General features: G+C 42.4%; 2 protein-coding genes across 2 annotated transcripts; both read left to right on the forward strand.

Annotated features, from left to right (window-relative positions):
• The first annotated feature begins 241 nt into the window (after window positions 1-241).
• On the forward strand, window positions 242-12,388 carry grna (granulin a). Its single transcript, XM_018684697.2, is given in 17 exon segments — window positions 242-404; window positions 1,048-1,188; window positions 2,474-2,608; window positions 2,703-2,807; window positions 2,809-2,832; window positions 3,435-3,516; window positions 5,164-5,270; window positions 5,489-5,642; window positions 5,741-5,863; window positions 6,840-6,937; window positions 7,022-7,258; window positions 7,342-7,578; window positions 8,575-8,598; window positions 8,600-8,902; window positions 9,788-10,027; window positions 10,130-10,387; window positions 11,555-12,388. Coding segments are annotated over 16 exon segments (2,412 nt in total). The 5' UTR covers window positions 242-404; the 3' UTR covers window positions 11,699-12,388.
• Window positions 12,389-13,349: 961 nt separating this feature from the next.
• Window positions 13,350-20,430, forward strand: rundc1 (RUN domain containing 1). The gene is given in 6 exon segments (XM_051074053.1): window positions 13,350-14,210; window positions 15,587-15,745; window positions 16,773-16,817; window positions 16,819-16,972; window positions 17,073-17,168; window positions 17,289-20,430. Coding segments are annotated over 6 exon segments (1,710 nt in total). The 5' UTR covers window positions 13,350-13,817; the 3' UTR covers window positions 18,152-20,430.
• The last annotated feature ends 70 nt before the right edge of the window (window positions 20,431-20,500 follow it).

Below are 20,500 nucleotides of genomic sequence, written 5' to 3' on the forward strand. Positions count from 1 at the left end.
ACTTCAGCCTCGTCAGGATTCCATTGGCCCCGCCCCCTGCTACTGCAGCTCTCGCGCCCTCCGGTGGACACGGCACTGTGGTGCACTGCAGCTGTTGTATGTAAACAAGTTTGTCCGTTAGTGAACTGCAACTTGCACAGTGAAGCGTACGGCTCCTGAACTGAAGTTTTGTTGAACTTTATGCGCCATATTTTCAAAAGTAATTTAAGAGAGAAAACCTGGAGAGGCGCGGCGTGGTATCCAGGGAAACTGGGATCCACCTTCTCTCTGTCTCTCTCTCTCTCTCTCTCTCTCTTTGGGGGCGTGTTCAAGACTCTGCATGACTATCCTTTGAGATATTCTGTTGTGAGACACTTGTGAAACACCTGACGACTCACAACAGCGCTTCAGTCTTTTATACCAAGGTAAGAGCAAATTAAACTTCTTTTGACCTTGAGAATCTGACACAAATGAACAGGTCCTTAGGGTGAACTGTAAAGATAGTGATCCACACACATTTAAACATCTATTTTACGTTTTAGATTAAAACAGTTTCACTCACTCTTGAGTAAAACTACAATCCTCCTCCTTTTGTAAAAATATTCATCGGTTTATTCTTACTGGCCGAGATTTTTTGGTCAAACTGCGTTTCCTTGTTTGCAAGACCGAAACTGAAAGTGAGTTAATTTAATTTAAATTATACCCTATTGTGTGGGATTTGCTTGACCATTGCAAAATAAAAAATATATAAGGAACAAACTTTTAAAGGAAGTATTAGAGCTGAGGAAATGAATGAAAAACAGTGCCAGTCTTTGGCTTTTTGACTTGTTTGACTCAGGTCCAGTGAATAATCAAAGGCAAAATATTTTTTACAGAAAGTCAGAGGTTCATGGAAAATCCATTAGCATCTGAGCGTGGCTATTATACTTTTTGTGACACGAGTTCATGCAGCTTTTAATGCAAAAATATTACCTATGATGTTGAGTGCAAAGGGGGATTCCACGTGCACATTTTTCACTTTCCTTTCATTGAAATCCTCTGTGTGTGTGTGTCTCCCCCTGTGTGCAGATGCAGAGGTGGGTTGTGATCTGTTGGGCTCTCCTGGCCCTGGTTGGTGCTGAAGAGTGTCCGGATGGAGGGCGATGTGAAGACGGTCAAACCTGCTGCAACGACCCAGAAAACGGCTATGAATGTTGCCCATTTGATCAGGTAGACAGGGCTGCTTGCACCTGCATATGCTGCACTATAATTTGAGCTGAAACACTTGCGCTGAGTTGAAAGAAAGTCAACACAACAATTCCTCTTTTGTTCATCCTAAATTTCTCCCAAAATAGTTTTAAACTAACCTAATAAACCCATACTGTATGAAAACATCAGTATACTCTGCATTTGCTTGAAATATTTACATTCATATTAATTAATTTGTCAGAAAATGTCCCGTTCTCCTTAAATTAATACACATTTAATATCCTAGAAAACCTTTCAGCAGATTAAAATAGCTAAAATTACAAACATGCATTTGTAATGTAACCTGATTTTTTATCTCCTGGTTTAAAAGGGAAAATTAGCTTATTTTTTTTATTTTAATTAAGTTGATTTCAGCCTTAATATCAAGTCAAAAGTTAGTTAATACCTTTTATTTTGCCAAAGAACTGTATAATTTCAAAACAGCAAATTATAATAAATGTGTATTCACAACAGCTAAAAACCAAATGGCCAGCTAGCAGTAGTTAAACAAACAAGCTAAAGCTAAAGCTCGCAGGCGTTAGCCACAGCTAGCCTTGAGCTAAAGTGACTTATATTTCCCCCCTAACTACTTCCTTTAATGTCAGTTTTGGTGAATTAACATCTTGGTAATTTAGTTTGTCCCCATATAAATAAAGCAGCACCTAAATCAGTAATAGAGGAAAATATAAACAAAACGAGTCCTGCTAAAAATTAGCCTAGCCTAGATTAGCAGTAGCTAACTGACATTTTAGCTAATGATTCCACTGGAATTCACAGTTTGGTGTGATTAAGCAAACTTTAAAACATATATTTAAACATAATAATGTGTAAATGTATTTATTATATTCATTATTTAAGGCAATTATCAAATGTATATAGTATATGGTTTTTGCTGAATAATAAGCCCCTAACAGACATAAAATGAAGAAATGACATTATATTCTTCTATTAACCACTCAGCCTGAAATGTTTCCCACAATTAAATGACCCTGTAAAGGAGATAAACCCCAGCAAAGTCATACTACTACAGCCTCAGTAAAACACATTCTCCCACTGTCCATCACATAGTTAAATGTACATATGAGATAACCATTCTCGTGTGGTCTATAAATTAAAAGAATTACAGCCATACAGTGGTGCTATTCATCCTCAGTGATGTTTTATTACTTTACGAGCCAGATAAATGCTCAGGCCACATTTAGCCCTGTGTGATATCAGTTTTAAAACTTTGTTAGGCAAAGTGTTTCTACAACTTCTGTCTCCACAGGCTGAGTGCTGTGAGGATCACACACACTGCTGTCCAGCTGGTACAATCTGCGATACAGCCAAATCCAGCTGTGTGAACGACACTGTGTCCATCCCCTGGGCGGAAAGAACTTCTGCTGAGCAGCCTAGATTGAAAGTAAGAAACGCAGACATCTACTGCATCACAAATTGATTTATTTACCGCACCTGCACTAAATCTTCTCCCCGTCTTCCCCACCTTGTCCCTGCAGTCCTTCAGGATGATCAAGTCGTACATGGGTGAGGAGGATGACAACATCTGTCCTGATCAGTCACGATGCCCACCTGAGTTTTCCTGCCTGAGGACCTTGACGAAGGTTTGGCTGCTGTCCTCTAGCCCAGGTAATCAAACGCCAAACATGCAACGATGATACAGCACAGGTATTAAAGGAAAAAAAGCGGCAATATCCAAGAAATCTGTGCTGATTAATGTCATTTTTTAGGATTTCTTTGGAAAGGTTTTTCGTGTGACCAACTGGAGAAACAGCAAAAGCGCAGGTGTAAAAACAAGAAGTAGAGACCAAAACCATGAAACCAGAATCCATGATGGAGTCCACTAGTAAACCACTCATATATAATACTGGTGTTTTGTGAGTGTATAGTGTGTGTCAACCAAAACTAAGCTTGGCCCGGTCACTTCCTGTCACAAAGAGGATCTTTGGCTCACTGATTAACAAACTAAGATGTTTCACTTCACAAAATATAAAATACACACAATAGATATGTTGGATGTTTCTGCTATTGTGGTAAATTTAACATAGAAGCTGTGGCTCTGTTTGCTCTGAGAGAATATGCAGCAGTTTCCTGTTTTCTGCTGTAACGTTATCTGATGGATTCATTTACAGCAGCACTGTACTGTACAGTACAGAGACAGACACAAACAGACTTTAAATTTCTAATTATTAAGTTAAGCGAGTGATTCTTTATTTTCTGACCTCTGACAGGGAGTTTCCTGCTCTGATGGCAAACACTGCTGTCCTGAAGGCCACCTGTGCAGTGAAGACAGCCGGTCCTGCATCAAAACAGGTGAAACTCTTCTACTTACTACCAGAATTTATTACTAATCAGACTGGAAAACTATCCTGAAACTCTCTGGAACAGCCTCCACATAGGTGTGAATCCTTAGTGTTAACTGGTAGTTACATGGTGTACCCCAAGGCTCCATTCTCGAGCCTCTTCTGTTCAACATCTACGTTATTGAAACAACAAAAGCATCACCAGGTTATTATTGGTCCCATACTGCAAACCAGTGGCTGGATGTGCCAGTAAAAACAAAGATAAAAACAGAAATAATTATTGTTTTGTGTAAAAGGAGAACATTTAAAAGTCAGTACTCGGCTTCAGTCGCTAACAGTAAAGTCCACAAACTGAGGCAGAAATCTTGGTGTAGTTACAGACTTGGACTTCAATTTAAACCTCCACATCAACGTCCATTTACAACCAACTGAGGATGCACTAGAGCATGTTTCCACAGAGTGATAAGAGCTTATATTCAGACATTTTCACTACTTTAAGTAAAGCAGCTTGGTGGAAATGACTGATAGAGGCACAGAACACACTCTACAGCCGAGATCAAGATAAAAGTATAAGAGGAACAAAACCTAATAAATAAAAATAAACCCACTGTCCCCATGTACCAACTTCATTTTTTTCACAAACTACTCATGGTTCAGTTTTTATACTAATCAGATCCAACTGATCCCAAACAGCTGGGAGAAAATAAAAATGCAAACAAAATCAACACTCGTGTCTCAGGAGGTGAAGATTTAAAAACAAATCGTCAGTGTATTAAAAGTTGCTGTTTGTTGTTGCGCTGTGATCACCCACATAGGATCATGAAAAGCCGTCAGTCTGCTCCTGTAACAGTCATAAACCAGGTAACTGATGCTGGCTAATGCAGGAGAACAGGTATTAAGTATTTAGTTGCAGCTGACAAAAGCTCAAATACTAGGAAAACAAACTGGTAACAGGAATGACAGGAACATTTGACGAACAGGTAGCATGAAGACAAATTTGGCGAGTGAAAGAGGAACAGGTTTTTACCAATAATACACAGACTGGAAAATGAGTTTCTTCTTTAATTGTTCACCGGCAAAGGCAGGAAGTAAAACAACTGTAGTCACATGAGGTCAGTGTATTAAAATAAAACAGGAACTACAGAGTGAGAGCAGCATGTCACAGCTCCTCGATCAGCTTTCACCGATTCCTAGACTGAAACTAAACCACAGAGCTTTAACAACACAGTAACCACACAGTGTGAGCTGCCTTCACTCAAAACTGGACTTTATTCCTGCTTTTTCAGTGTGAAACCATCCACAGCCTTCAGCTAATTCTCCTCTCTGAGCAAACAGACAGGTTTCTTAATTGAATTGGTGTCATTATTTGGGAATTTGTTCAGTCGTTTTTTGTTGTTTTCTGCCTCAAGCCTGAGCTCAGAAACTCGTCTACCCACCAGGAGTTACAGGCTAGAAGAGGTTGCTCATTAATCTCGACTGCTGAAAATGTAAATCAGACAGACACATACTTCAGAGAGTGTGAGCGTCCTCGCTAAGACCAGAAAGACCACAGGGTAGACCTGTTTATCAAAGAACTGATTTCTCCTCTAAAGTTACTTTTATCTCCAGGTCCTTTTAGTTATTGTTCACTTTTTTAAACACAGTTTTGTCGTTGCAGAGCTCACGACGACGGTTCTGTGCAGCGATGGAGTGTCAGAGTGTCCAGAACAAACCACCTGCTGCGAAACCCCAGAGGGAAAGTGGGGATGCTGCCCGATGCCGAAGGTACAAAATGGCGGATGTTTCCATCATGAGCTTGCACATTAATGCTGACGTTCCTCCATAGCTCCATGAGATTATGAATGAGTAAACAGTCAAATGTTGGATTTGCATGTCCTGCCTTGACGTCCAGTTATCGTGACTTTATGGCGTCTTATCCTGAGCGGTGTGTGGTGGTGTGTGGTGTGTGTGTGTGTGTGTGTGTGTCTTTGTTGTATGTGCAGGCCGTGTGCTGCGAGGACAAGCTGCACTGCTGCCCTGAAGGGAGCACATGTGATGTCGAAGAGTCCAAATGTATTTCCTCATCCACCAAAAAGGAGACGCCGATGTGGGCCAAACTTCCCGCCAGAATAAGAGCGGAGTGGGAGAGCAAGAAAGGTCAGAAAAAAAAACCACCTTTACTTAGTTCCTCATTCTAATTAATCACTGTCTATATGTGTTGTGGGTGTGTTCATGCAGCGTGTTTCAACTTTCAGAGGCCGAACAAGTGTCTGCAGAGACGGCTAACGATGGCGGATCAGAAAAAGCCCCAGAGGTCACCACAGCGAATACAGTTCCTCCTACACAGCAGGAAGCATCTGTCACCGAGGCTGCTGGAGGTGAGATTTTTATCTCAGACACAACGAGCATCACAGACGTAGAAAAACATTTCAAGTTCCTGGTGGTGGAAGGTGCAAATTCACCAAACAGACCTGTCTCATGGCAGACGGCTGCATTCCATTAAATATAGGTGTGTCGGCACACCTACACGTTAATTTATAAGTTACTGTAGTTCCTGCTAAGACGAGATGAAGAGAAGAAAATCAGATTAAGTTTAGCATCAGGATTAGTCTCAGTAATGTGTTTTAACATTAAATGCAAAATTAAAGTTTCCCTGTAGAGTTTTTTTCTTCTTAACAGATGCACTGACTGCATCGTGTTCCCCATAAAATACTGTGTTTGCAAAACCAACTTTTAAATATTTCACAGGATGATGCAGCTGTATGAAACAATCCACAAACACCGACTGTATCCTGACAAGCACATAATGTGGCTGATTCCTGATGGATTGTCCAGCCACACTGTTGCAATGACATGTTTCTTCATCGTGGAAAATATGGGCGTTGTAGTTTATTTGGAAACAGCTCTGCAGGCTAATAACCATCAGTCTTCACTGTATCTGTGCAGTGAACTCTGCCTCACAGGAACTGCAGAGACTGTAAAACTGATGGCTGATATTAGTCTGTGGAGCTGTTAATACATAAACCACTGTCACCCAGTGCAGCGGTTGTGTTTACATTTAACAGACAGAGGAAGAAGCTAAATCTGATTTTGGATGCTTCTCAGTCACATACATTCCTTGTTGTTGTTCTGGTCTCATGAGGAATAGAGTGGAATAGAGAAATCCTCCAGCCTTATTCTTTAAATACTGCGTTGTTTACATGTGTATTTACCCGCCTCTGTTGGCACATGACTGCATTTCTTACCACCTGAGTTTCTGTGGTTTGTCTGCTTTGTCTCAGCATGAGGGCATATTTCAGATAAGCAGGTTTGGATTTTGTTTTCCCACCATGAATATTGGCATTTTTTTCTCAGGTAACAACGTCCCCTGCAACGATACAGTCGCCTGTGAAGACGGCAGCACATGCTGCAAGACCACAGAAGGCAACTGGGCCTGCTGTCCTCTACCAGAGGTACGACCAAAGTCCCTGTTGAAACATATAAAACTTTGTGAGAGGTGTCGCCGTGATGCATGAATGACTTCCTGTCGTTCTCAGGCGGTTTGTTGTGATGACCATCTACACTGCTGCCCCAAAGGTAAGAAATGCAACCTGGCTGCTCAGACCTGCGATGACGACACATGCTCCGTGCCCTGGTTCAAGAAGATCCCAGCGATCACCAAACAGGAAGTACAGGTGGGGGACGTCACATGCGACTCTACCAAAAGTTGTCCAGATGGAAGCACGTGCTGTAAAAACGCAGAGGGCGAATGGGCCTGCTGTCCTCTACCAGAGGTACGACAAAGATCCCTGTTTCCATGAGTGAAACTTTGATGTGCATTCGTGATTTTCCATCTGATCCATCGTATCATTCCCAGGCTGTGTGCTGTGACGACCACATTCACTGCTGCCCGAAAGGGAAGAAATGTAACCTCGCTGCCCAGACCTGCGAGGACCCGGGAAGCTCCGTGCCGTGGGTGGAGAAGATCCCAGCGATCACCAAACAGGAAGTACGGGTGGGGGACGTCACATGCGACTCTACCAAAAGCTGTCCCGATGGAAGCACGTGCTGTAAAAACAAGGAGGGCAAGTGGGCCTGCTGTCCTCTACCAGAGGTAAAAACACACTCAGCAACAAGCACACTGAGGATTTAAATCACTTTTTAAAGCTTCATTTTCCAGAGTGAACTCCCGAAAATCACCTGCCACTCAACTAAATACACAGGTCGTCTCTGTCTGATGATTTTCTCCTGCTAGACTCTTTAGACAGTTTTAACTACGTGAAGCACTTTTATTTTGGAAATAAAGGCCAAAACTATTGGATTTTGTTACCTTTTGATGGAGCCAGGCTGAGCTAAGCCTTATATTTACAGTGTTACTGAAGTGTGTTGTAGATTTTCTTCTGTCCTCTTGGATTCTTCAGCAGATGTTTCTGCTTTTGTTGTTTATTCAGTCTTTAAGAGACAAATGAACAAACAAAATACAAAAATGCTGCATGACTGGCACATATAATACAGGAAGTTGTGACCTTGGTAACGCAGTGAGATAATGTGCACTAAACTTTCACCATAATCTGTTTTATATGGCGATCTTTGGTCTTTGTTCCCAATCCAAAAATGCTCTAGACGATAATCAACTCCCAAAACTTCCAGTGGCTTCCTCCATCTCTGCAGAAAAAGACGAGTCCTTCTGTAGACATTTTGAGTTTTCCAACAGTCTCGACCTCAGAAACTTTTCTGAGATCTCTGGAAACTTTTGCAAAATCTCAAAAAAGTTTCTCGAGACCTCGTTAAAGTACATCTGTCAGATTTTGTCCCCTCCCTGGCTCTGTACTTCCTCGCTGAGATAATAAATTTGCTTCCTCATGCCTTAAAGATTTTTTAGGTCATGGTGATTTTTTCTCTTCTCCACTAACACTTAACACTTTCCTGTCCAACTAGTAACAAGTAATATGCCTTCTGAAACCGTATCAGACCAAGTATCGATCACAGTTTTCTTGTGTGTTTTTAGATTCTTTACAGCATTTTTAACAGAGCATTTCCTGTTCTTCACACTCCTCACACTCACTTAATGACTGGGTCTGAAAGATTTGTCGTCATCTCTGTGTAAAAGGCGGTCTGCTGTGACGACCACGAAACACTGCTGTCCTACTGGCACCACCTGCGACCTGGCCACCCTGTCCTGTAACGGCGCCTCAGGCTCAACGCCCATGATGCAGAAGATTCCTGCGTTTTCCACGCCGGCTCTCACCACCGAGGCTGCTACAACCCAACCTCTGACTACAACCGTGACGCCAACACAGGCGACGGATGAGGAGGAGGAGGAGAGTAAAGATGAAGAGGGCAGGGTTCAGTGTGACCCCCACACCAGCTGCCCTGACTCCACCACCTGCTGCTTCATGGCCTCGTCTCAAAAGTGGGGATGTTGCCCGCTGCCAGACGTGAGTGTTCATAACATCACTGACCTCCAGAGACTCTTATTCTGAAATTTCATTCACTTTATGAATTAACTAATTTATCACAGGTGTTTTTTTTCACTCATAGTGATTAATTTCATAACGACATGAGGTGGAGGAAAGCTGAAAAGTATCTCCGCTCTCACCATAAACGTACTCACACTTTCAGATGATTTCTCATCAGTGTTGTTGTCATGTTGCAAGACGGTTTGCTTCCTCTTCTGCAGGCGGCATCATCTGACTTTAGGTCTTTTCACACACATTAAGCAAAGCAAAAGTGCAAAAGACTCCACCATCGGCTGTTTGCAGACACATTTTAGGTCTTAGATGTTTGTGTGACAGTTTGAGATCCTGTTGGAGATCCTCAGGACCGACTGCCGTGATCCTTCGACCCAGATCAGCCTCTAACAGTCTGACAGTGTGATTGTGACGCCTTTATTCACGGCAGGAAAACTCAACCTCTTTCCAAAAAAGTTAGATCACTTTATCTTCACGTTCTGTGTGAAAATAAGTGTGAATTTTTCTTTCTTCAGTCAGTTCCAGAGCCACAAAATCTATAAAATAACTTTGACCAGCCTTCGTCTTGAGCTGATAAAGACGGACATTTACTACGCTGGCTCTTGTGACTAAAATCATTGAAAACACATCCTAAAATCTCTCAGTCGTGAACTAGGAGCCAGTTAAGGTTCAAGAACTGACACCTGCCCTGAGGATGACTCTCAGCAGTTTGTTTCTGTCACCTCTCGTAGAATATTGTTGCAGAACTCGTGATTTTCTGCATATGTTCATTTGAGTACAGATGAAAGAAGAACTGGAAAACAGGATCGGTGATGTGAAAGTTGGCACTTCTTCTCTCACTTCTCTCTCTAGGCGGTGTGCTGTGCTGACGGAGCCCACTGCTGCCCCACCCATTACAAATGCAACGAGGAGCAGACGGCCTGCATCAAGGGAGAAGTGGTGATCCCGTGGTACACGAAGCTCCCGGCCTCCACCACCAGCGTCGAGGCCGAACCCGGCTCGGCGCGGTGCGACGGGATGAACCAGTGTCCCGAACACACCAGCTGCTGCCGGCTCTTCACGGGCGAGTGGGGCTGCTGCCCGCTGCAAAATGTGAGAGATTAGTGGAGCTGCTTTGACATGAAAATACACCATCAGTCAGTCGGTACACGTTGGCATCGTCTTTGTTTGCTTATGTAAAATGACCCTCTGCAGGCGGTGTGCTGCCCAGACCAGGAGCACTGCTGTCCTCAGGGCTACACCTGTAACATCGCCTCCCGCTCCTGTCAGAAGCTCATCATGCTGCAGCTGGAGACCATCCCGCTGACGCAGGTGTACCTGCCTGAGCACCAGCTCCAGCCCAGGCCCGTAACGCACAGAGACGTCCAGTGCGACGACACGACCAGCTGCAAAGACGGAGAAACCTGCTGCAGGACGTCGCCCAGCACGTGGGGCTGCTGTCCTTCTCCTAACGTACGATTTACAGCAGTTTTAACCATCAGGCAGAAATATCTTATTTAAAGGTCCAGTGTGTAACATTTACAGGGATCTACTAACGAGCTGTCAGCCTGTCTGAGATAAACACAGCCGTAAATGACAACAGAAAACAAGTTTTTATTTAGAAGTATTTAGTTCTTGAGTAGCCGAATCGATGTGGCAGCTGACGGCCACGGTAGACGCTCAGACACGTTTGGAGAGGGTAGCTGCTGTTCTCACTGCTAGATGTCACTAAATCCTACACACTGGTTATTTAAGTCATTTTTAAAGCAGAAATGGCAAAAAAAAAATTTGAGAAGTTGCTGCTTTTCTTGGTCTTACATGATATGAAATTGAATATTTTGGGGGTTTCGGACAAAACAGGACATTTAGTGATGTAATCTGATGCTCTAGAACATTGAAAATGGCATTTTTCCACAGTTTTCAGATTTTTTATAGATGAGAATGAGCACTTTTGATACTTGAAATAAAATCTGCTGTTAATACTACTCCTTAAGAGAATTAAAAGGCAGTTTTTTTAACTTGTAATATAGAATGTTTAAACCATAATACTGCTTCTTTTACAGAACAACCACAAATACTGATAAAGTGACAGCATAAAGAGATGTACAATAACCTAAAAGAGGCACAAAATTATCTCAGAGAGAAAAAAAAGACGCAAAATAGCTTAAAAGAGACAGAAAACCACAACAGAGAGACCACATACTCACAAAACAACAGCATAAAAACACAAAACTACCAAAAACGGATGATAAATGACCAAAACATGATGCAAAACAACCAAAAAAGCCAAAAAGAGACCACAAAATCATCTCATACAGTGTTGAAACGGCCAAAAGGATGCAAAATAGCTTATGGGAGACATGAAATTACAGTGTAAAAACACAAAACTACTAAATACAGATGCTAAATGACCAAAAAATGATGCAAAAAAAACCAAAATTAGATGCAAAACAACCATAAAGAAACACAAAATTACCAAAAACAACAACCAAACAACCAAAAAGATGCAAACTAGCTTAAAACAGATACTAAATGATGCAAAACAACCAATACCACAATAAATGACAGGATAACAGCATAAACACTGAGATAAACTTAACACACTCAACTAAAACCCTTGATTTTTTTCCCTCTCCACAGGCGGTGTGCTGCAGCGACATGAAGCACTGCTGTCCCACAGGCTACACCTGCACCGAAGGAGGCAGCTGCACCCAGAACACCGGGCTCCACTGGCACAACTGGCAGGTGTTCCTCGCCAACAAAAAGAGAGCTCTGGTCGTGTGAAAACACGACCGCCCACTACCAGCCCAGCCCTCGTACTGTCATTTAGTTCAGCACGCAATGCACTAATGGAAGATGAAAAGGGATTTTATGATAATTTTTAAACGCTTTGTATCGTAGAGCAGGAAAAAATGGTGAAGGGGAAAGTGAATTGAACTTGGAGTTGTAAGTTTCTATCTAGAAGAATCTACTTAATGTTCACAGGTGTGTTTAACTTGTTTTAAAAACAAGTCGGATCCTTGTTATTCCAAGTACACAGTTTCCTACTTGAAACTCTACTCCCTCCATGAAATAATCAACTGAAACACTCCGCAGACGATGTGATTTTGTTCTTCTCTGTGACTGTATGTTCTGCTTCAGCTGCCTGTTATTGCAAAGTGCGCTCCTCTGTTGATTTCTAATGTTGAATGTGACAAATGTTAACTGCACGGTGTGATGAAGGAACAGTCAAAGCTGCTGTCGTGTTGTTTTCTGTTCTCACTCTGTCATTCTCACACGTTCTTACATGACACTTTGTTTATCTGAGGGTTGAGGTCACTTTGTGGCGTCTTCCTGCAGCGATTTTCAAATCAGAGGTGTTTTAATTTTGTGCATCATGTGCTTGGTGCAGCTTGAAACCTCCTGAGGAATCTGAGAGGTTTCTACATTTTCCATAAAACCAATAAACAATAAAGATACCATGTTACAACATAACGTGTCAAATCACTCTTCATTAAATAAATCACATTTTTACATTTCTCTATTTTTGTGTATGAATAGAAATGTGTCTAGTCCTTTTAATATTTCTTGTTGGAGCTCAGTTAAAAGACACAAAATGATTACAAAGGGATGCAAAATAACCACATAAAGACAAAACTACCAAAAACAGACACAAAATTATCTCACAGTGTGAAAACAACCCTAAAAGACACAAAATGACTACGAAGAGATGCAGAACGACAACAAATACTCACAAAATGACAGCGTAAAAACACAACTACTAAAAACAGATGGAAAAAACGTCTCTTTCAGTCTAAACAGTGAAAACTAGCACATATTAACATTTGCAAAGTTGGAACCACTGAATTATTTAATTCTTTACTTGAACAGTTAATCAATTTTCAAAATGGTTGCCAATCCTCATATATATTATATGTATTTTTAGCCACTTGAATCCCCCATTTTAGGCTGACGTTGAACTGTTTGAACCTCATGTCAGGCCTTTTTTTTTTTTTAAAGAAGCTTTAGTTTATCAGGGCATCCCCCCTCTGTGAAGCTCTGCAACTAAAAACCAAAACTTCCGATTACACCATTCAAAATAAAAGCCTGCAAAAACTGAACAATTTTAGTGGTGGACTATACCATAAAATTTTGGTTTAGATCTGATACTAAATAATATCCATAGACTGTATATAAAGACTAATAGATTTTAATAGAGTAATATCAGGGTTAGGATCACCAATATCAATCCGATATATAGATCTACCTGATCCATAAGAGGGACATTACCAGGGACATAAATGAATATATGTATTTATTTTGCATTTATTGATAAATAAATAAATGCAAAATGAATACATTTTGTATTATAAAATACAATTTATATATTTATTTCTGCATTTCTACATTTTTTTATTTATCGATTTATACTTATGTGAATTTTTTTGGCCCTCATACATTAAGGTGTTGCAGCAGCGCAAGAGACAGATGTGAAAAGAAGAGATTAAAAAAAAAGAATTTTAAAAATTAATTAAATTAGCAAATATGCACAACTTAAGTGGTGCAAATTTCTTTTAATTTTTCTTTTCTTTTTGTTTGTCTTTTACTTTTTACTTTTTATCAGTATTTAGCTGTTATTTTATGAAAAATACACCCACAATAATTAAATTATTAATACTCAAATTTGGATTTTAAGTTGGACTATGTTGCAATAGAGATACTTTTATTTTGAAGACAAACATTGTAAACTTCCGGTGTTTTCCTGCCTCCGCGTTGACGTATGAATCATCCTTCCCAAGATGGCGCTACACCTGTTCCTCCGGCGGTGATCCTTCTTGTTTGTCTGCGCAACAAACGAAAATAAAACTTCTCGTGATAAACTGGCGGCGTAGCGAAACACCTGGAGCGAACTCTGTCGTCCACGATGTCCACAGAGGAGCTGTCAGCCTCGGACAGCGAGGCTGTCTTCGCCGGCGCAGGGGAGCGATGGGCACCGGTGGGCGCCGTGGCCAGCCCGGAGAGTGAGAGCGGGAGCGGGAGCGCCGGTCAGCCGCGGCAGAGAGGCTCGTCCTCGGCCACCGACGAGGAAATGGCCGCCAAGCTGAGGAAGATGGAAGATGAGCAGGACTTGCTGAACTCCTCTCTGCTCGCCCTCACCTCCCACTTCGCCCAGGTTCAGTTCCGACTGAAGCAGATCGTTCACGCCCAGAGCGAGGAGAAGGAGAGGATGCTGGCCGAGCTGGAGGAGTTCGCCTTCAGGGGCTGCCCGCACGTCGTGGGCTGCCGGGCTCAGGACGCCAAACAGCTGGAGAACTCGGTGAGGGCGCCGCAAAAACACAACCACAGTAACCGCACAAACACTGATAGAGAAACATTGTTGGCATTATTGAAGACCATTAACTTAGTTATTTATCTTATAATGATCCTTATTATCATGGAGAAAATGGGCCCCTGGGCTCAGACAGGTGTAGGACCCCCAGACTGGAGATAGAGAAGAAATTACAACATGTTTTGTGTCTGATTTTGGTCCTTTTGTGTCTTAATCGAGCTCTATGACTTTAAAAAAAGTTGTGGTCCAGGGTCCCTGCACCTCTAGGACTGTAGTGTAGTGTTTTCATCTATGATCATCCATCGGCGTCTGATTGACTCCACTAAGCAGCTTTAAAGTGTATCTATGTGTGTGTTTATCACCCTTAAACCTGAAATGATTGACAGAGCAATAAACTGTTCTGGTAATCAGTTAATTGATATTTTTGAAGTTAAAAAAGTACAGAATTTTCTCCAGGATTTGCAGCTTTATTTGAATATTTTGGGTTTTAAACTGTAAGGTGGACATTTAGAAAGTTCAGATCATTATTTTTCATGATTTTTTTTTTTTTTATCACATTTTAAACCTTTAATAATCAGTGATTTGAAGAAGTACTTGTCAGATTAACCAGTAAGGAAAGTTGCTGCAGGCCTAGTTATCATCCACCTGTCAGTTGTGTGGATATTAAACACTCATACACGAACAAATCTCACTTAAATACACAGATATAAATATAACCTCACACACATGCACAGAGAGGCTAAACCCGGTCTAATCAGCGGCTGTGAGGTCTCTGATTAAATCCTGCCTGTTGCGTCACACTCACGGCTGCTGCGCCCACCTTGGTTTTGTTCCCTGGGATCTCTTATCTCTGGTGGAAAATGTCGCTTTCTGCCACAAGTGTGTGACTCACAGCGCCACAGGCTCAATGAAAATGCCTCTGGTAGATGACTATCTGTTTAATAAAGGCTTCTGTTTACACAGCGACGTCGAAGCAGCCGGCTTTGTTCCTGACATTGTTTACTCCTGGGCCTCTTTACATTTAGTCTTTGCCAACGTAAAGGCTCGGTCTCGTATCGTCACTGTTGGTTTGTGACATAACTGCTCATCAACAATCCCACCTAAAGGTCTTCTTATGTGTTTCTTTTTTGTCACATGCTTTACTTTCAGGGAGATCTGGTGAGTATGAGAGTTTGCTTTGTGTATTTTTCTGTAAATGTTGTGACCCAAGTGATAAAAGGTGCAGAAATCCTCCTGCTCCTCTCTCAAAAAACACCACATTATTAGTTGGCATCTGGTACACATTGTTCAGCCTGTTACTGTGGTCACTTCCCACTCCCTGTCTGTAAAAATTAAAATCAATGTGTGTGTCGTTCTCCCGTCAGAGTGAGAGGGAGAAGAGGGAGCGCCTGGAGGCCCAGAGGGAAAAACAGAAGGATCTCATTTTCCAGCTGAAGACACAGCTGGATGATCTGGAGCGCTTCGCCTACCAGGAGGGCAGCTACGACTCGCTGCCGCAGTCTGTCGTCATGGAGAGGCAGAAGGTGGGGACACAAAAAATGCAGAGACACGTCGATGTGTCGTATCTGTTGCAACTGTTTGGTGCCTGAGAGAAAATAATGATCACAAATAAGAGGCCCAGACGCTTTTCTAAAATCCAAAGTGTTTCTGTTTGCGTGTCTGTTACGTTGAGCACATAATGAAGTGTTTACCTGTCACACATGAGGTGTAACAAGTCAAACATCTGCTCTCAAAATGCCCAAGGCTTCACAGTGTTTGTGTTTTGTTGTGTTTTGTTGTATATGTGATTAACTGGAAATTCTGGGGTAATTTATACAATCTGTATCGTATCTGTATTTTGTTTTCTTATAAGCAGACATTCGTGCAAGAAAAAACACATTTCTGACTATGTAGCAATAAAAAAACATAAACGTTAAATAAAATAAACACATTCCCTGTTAACCCTGTCCCCCAAAAAGCAAGAAAAACTACATTTGCTTTAAATCTGGTTGTTTTAACCAAGATTATGCTGCAAATTTCCCGTTTATTCCCTTTAATTCCCATATATTCCTGTTAATTCCCGTGGAAAGCTTCCAACTGCAGCCCTGTTTGCAGCCACCTCTCGAGCATCAGAACATGGAGCTTCCCAGAATCAGTTATCTTATAATAAATAATGCATCAAATGGCTGTGTGAAAACAGTTTGTAGCTCCCTTCGGCTTCACCGAGGTTTATACTGAACTTCAGCTCATTGTTTAACTGTCTAGTCCAAAAATAGCCTGTTGTGGTTCCCTCTCACTGTTCTCATAGCTCTGATAGACCGTTAGAGACCAGACGGTGAACATTTCAGCAGAAACACGAGTCCAAATGAATGATAATGCTCCTCTGCAGCTGCTGGATGTGTAGTCGTAAGTGCTAGAGTTGAAGGCAACTGGACTTTTTAGGTTTCTTGAAGATGTTTCACCTTTCATCCGAAAGGCTTCCTCAGTTCTAGAGACTGGTTTTGGGAGTTTAAAGGTGTGGTATACAGTGACATAGCCCTGTTTAACCTCGGTCTTTTTAACCTTTCTCAGGTCATCATCGACGAGCTGATCAAAAAGCTGGATGTGAACCTGAACTGAGGACATCGGGAACCTGTCGCCGGAGGAGCTCAGGCAGCGAGTCGACGCCGCTATCGCTCAGATCGTGAACCCAGCCAGGGTCAAAGAGCAGCTGGTGGAGCAGCTCAAAACCCAGATCAGGGACCTGGAGATGTTCATCAACTTCATCCAGGGTACACAGACCTGTATATACAGTATGAGCTCATTTATTTGTATCTGTAATTTGCCTTTTTTTTGTCTAATATCAAACCTTTGCCCCTTTTCTTTTAAAAGATGAGGTTGGGAATCCTCTCCTGTCAGATGTTGGACACAATCAGCAGCCACAAGCTGCAGGGACCAACACCAGAGCTCCAGGGCCAAAGAAGAAAGGTCAGTCAGTCGTCGCCAGAGATGCCTTTTGATGTCTTACAGCATTAATCATCACTAAGTCCGTGCATTTTAGAGCAACAAGTCTGTCCACTATAGATAAATTCTGTTGTCTCACTGCAGTGGACCCTGAACAGGCCCAGAAGATGCGAGAGACCGGTCTGCAGCTGATCCAGAAGGCCCTTGCCGTGCTGCAGATCTTCGCCGCAAGCCAGTTCGGCTGCGCTGCTGGACACGTCCCCCAGAGCATGTGGCCTCAGGAGTCTACGGTACAGGACTACGGACCCCTGCTGCAGCGTCTGGAGGCGGCCGTGGAGAAGGTGCGAGTGCTGGGCTCGTGCCGACAGCCCTCCCTCGAACATGTCGTCAACTACACCAGCAACTCGGCTCTGGGGCCCCGGGATGAGCTGACGACGTCCGTGAGAAAGGAGCTGGCGATTGCCCTCAAAGACTTGTTGGCTCACGGCCTCTTCTCGCCCTCTCAGACCATGAGCCTGGTGCTGGCACCCATCTCCTGCCTGCTGCCTTACAGACCCGCCCCACAGACCATGCACCCGTGGGAACTCTTTGTCAAATACTACCACTCCAAAAACGGGAAGGCCTTCGTGGAGTCGCCGGCCCGGCAGCTCTCGCAGTCCTTCAGCCTCCCTGTAGGGGGCGGCCCGGTGACCGTCACCCCAAAACAGTCTCTGCTGTGGGCCGTCCACACTGTCCTGAAGGAGCACGGACGCTACAAGCGAGGCCCGGACACGGAGTTCAAAGCGCTGGTGTGCATGGCTCTGAACGAGCAGCGGCTGGTGTCGTGGCTCAACCTGCTGTGCAAGTCGGGGACTCTGATACACCCGCACTATCAGTCATGGAGCTACATGGCCCAGACCGGCTTCGAGGGAGCCCTACGCATCCTGGGCCGCATCAGCCACCTCAAATTCAACCTCCCCGTGGACCTGGCTGTCCGGCAGCTGAAGAACATTAAGGACGCTTTCTGAGGAGGCAACAAATCCATTACAAGAAGTATTTTATCAGTTAAACTACACCACATTCAGGACCAAAAAGCATGTGTTTGTGCTTTGGGTAGATCACCTTTTAAAGGTCGTTTAAGCAGCCACACATCTGAAGTAAAACCTACAGTACATGCATGGATGATTGTGTTGTTTGCAAACACTATCCGCACATCCCACTATATTTAAGATGCCAAAACGACAAAAAGAAAAACGATGCTACTTGTACTGTAAACCTGCCTTAGAGTGGAGCTTGAGATTACCTCATCCTTTAGTAAAGCCTTCCTGACCTTTGCAACCTGTGCTCATCGTCGTACAGCATCATTCCCCCCGTGCAGAGTTTTCCACAAGTGCATTGTTAAACCACCCATTTAAGTCACTGCGTATCATGTTTGAAGGTTAAGGAGGTTTTTACCAAGAGCCGAATTATCCTCAGAGGTTTCCTCCGCTCCAAAACAAACAGACACGATAATTAAAACTGGACAACACGGACTAAAGTGGTTTCACGTTAAAATCAGTGTTTTTCTGGCGCTCTTTGGCGAACACAAGACGTCAGTAAGGGGCTGTTAGCTGAGCTGCGGCTACCGTTAGCTTGTTTTTATTGTGGGATTCCTTCACTGTTCATCATTCAGAGGGATTTTTACTAATGAATTACTACCGAACCGAATTATTCACAGAAGTCTCCTCTCCAAATAAAAGAGCCAAGTAATGAAAATCCCTCAAATTAACACAGAATAAAGCGGTTTCACGTTAAAAACAGCGTTTTTCTGGCGCTCATCGGTGGACATCAGTAGGGGTTTGTTAGCTGAGCTGCGGCTAACGTTAGCTTAGCTTGTTTTGTTTTTAGTGTGGGATCCCCTCACTTTTCATCGTTCAGAAGGATTTTATTGAGAACACAATTGTCTCCTCGCCAAAACAAAAGGACCGAGTAATTAAAATCCGTTAAAATAAGACAGATTAAAGTGGTTTAACGTTAGAAATAAGTGTTTTTCTGTGACGCTAATAGGCAGCCAAGATGTCGAGGGTGGCTTTTGCTCAACTTGTTTCTGTGGTTACCAGACATACAATGTAGGCCAGCCGTCTGGCTGCAGCCTGCGCTTATGGAAAACCCTGCCCTGTGTACATGATAGTTCCCCGGCCTATGCATCAAAGACAGGTTGGATTTTGTACAGTAGTCAGTACTGTAACATGGCTGCAAGTTAGACAATCCAGGAAGGAGCAGAAACATTTCTCGATACTGTGGCTTCTACACAGTAACAAGAGCTCTGTGGTGTGTTGTTGTGATCCTGGTATTTTGGTGCTTGTGCTGCTCCATTCTTCTGAATTATTTTAGGTGGTCAATCACATGTAGCTAAACCATGGCGCTCAGGTCGACTTGAAATGAGAAATATCTCACAGTTTCTGTCAGGGGGCGAAGTTAAAAGTGTTGTTGCCTAAAAAAATATGCAGTTATCAGTTGTTGCATGTTGTGTTTTCAGGTGTGAGCATTTAAACCCTGTATGAACTGCTGCTTCTCTCCCATTCCAGGAGTTAAAATTAAAATTAACTGACAGATGTAACGGCTTTACATCCTGTACTTAGTGATTGTAGGATATTAAAAGTTTTGTTTTATTTCCATCAGAGAAATTAGTTTTTATCTTTCTGAGACAGCTGAGTTGCACGAATCGTATCCTTAAATACTGAATGTACAAACCATAGATGCTATTAACCTGAGGTTAGTTTATATGTGCTGATGTTTTTCCTTCTGTTCATGTACGAGAATGAAACTTCAGTGTTCCTGGGCCCACGTGTACATGTAGGTATCAAACCTGTGAGAGCAGGCGTGCTGATAAAACCACTACATTTGTATTTCCTGAGATAAAAACCTGGAGATGCATTTTATCTTGTTTGTTTTACGTTCATGGGAACTGTGTGTTATATTCCAGGCTCTGTTTAATGCTTGTAACGCTGTATTTTGCTTCCTCTTTCCCCCTTTTTGTTGTGTTTTGTTCAACTGTTAATGTAAAGAAACATTTATTTATTTATTTGACGGCATGTTGTAGCTCAACACTGACATAGGTAGAACATATCAGAATACTGTAGCTGTACACTGGATCATTTAAATTTATGTTAAAATTATATTAATGTTCATTTTATTTAATCACTTTAATGACAGATAATATATTGGGAAATACGAACCGTGGTCTGATTTGGTTTTTATCATGTTTAATGCATACATACAGCTGTAAACACATTAAACATAATAAATGAAACGCTGCGCTGTTTGAGTCTTTGTCATGTCTGTTTTTATAAAAAATAGTCGAGTAATTAATGATATAATCGATAATTTAAAGAAAC

This window comes from Lates calcarifer, linkage group LG11, assembly GCF_001640805.2.
Source record: "Lates calcarifer isolate ASB-BC8 linkage group LG11, TLL_Latcal_v3, whole genome shotgun sequence".
Classification (NCBI taxonomy): domain Eukaryota; kingdom Metazoa; phylum Chordata; class Actinopteri; family Centropomidae; genus Lates; species Lates calcarifer.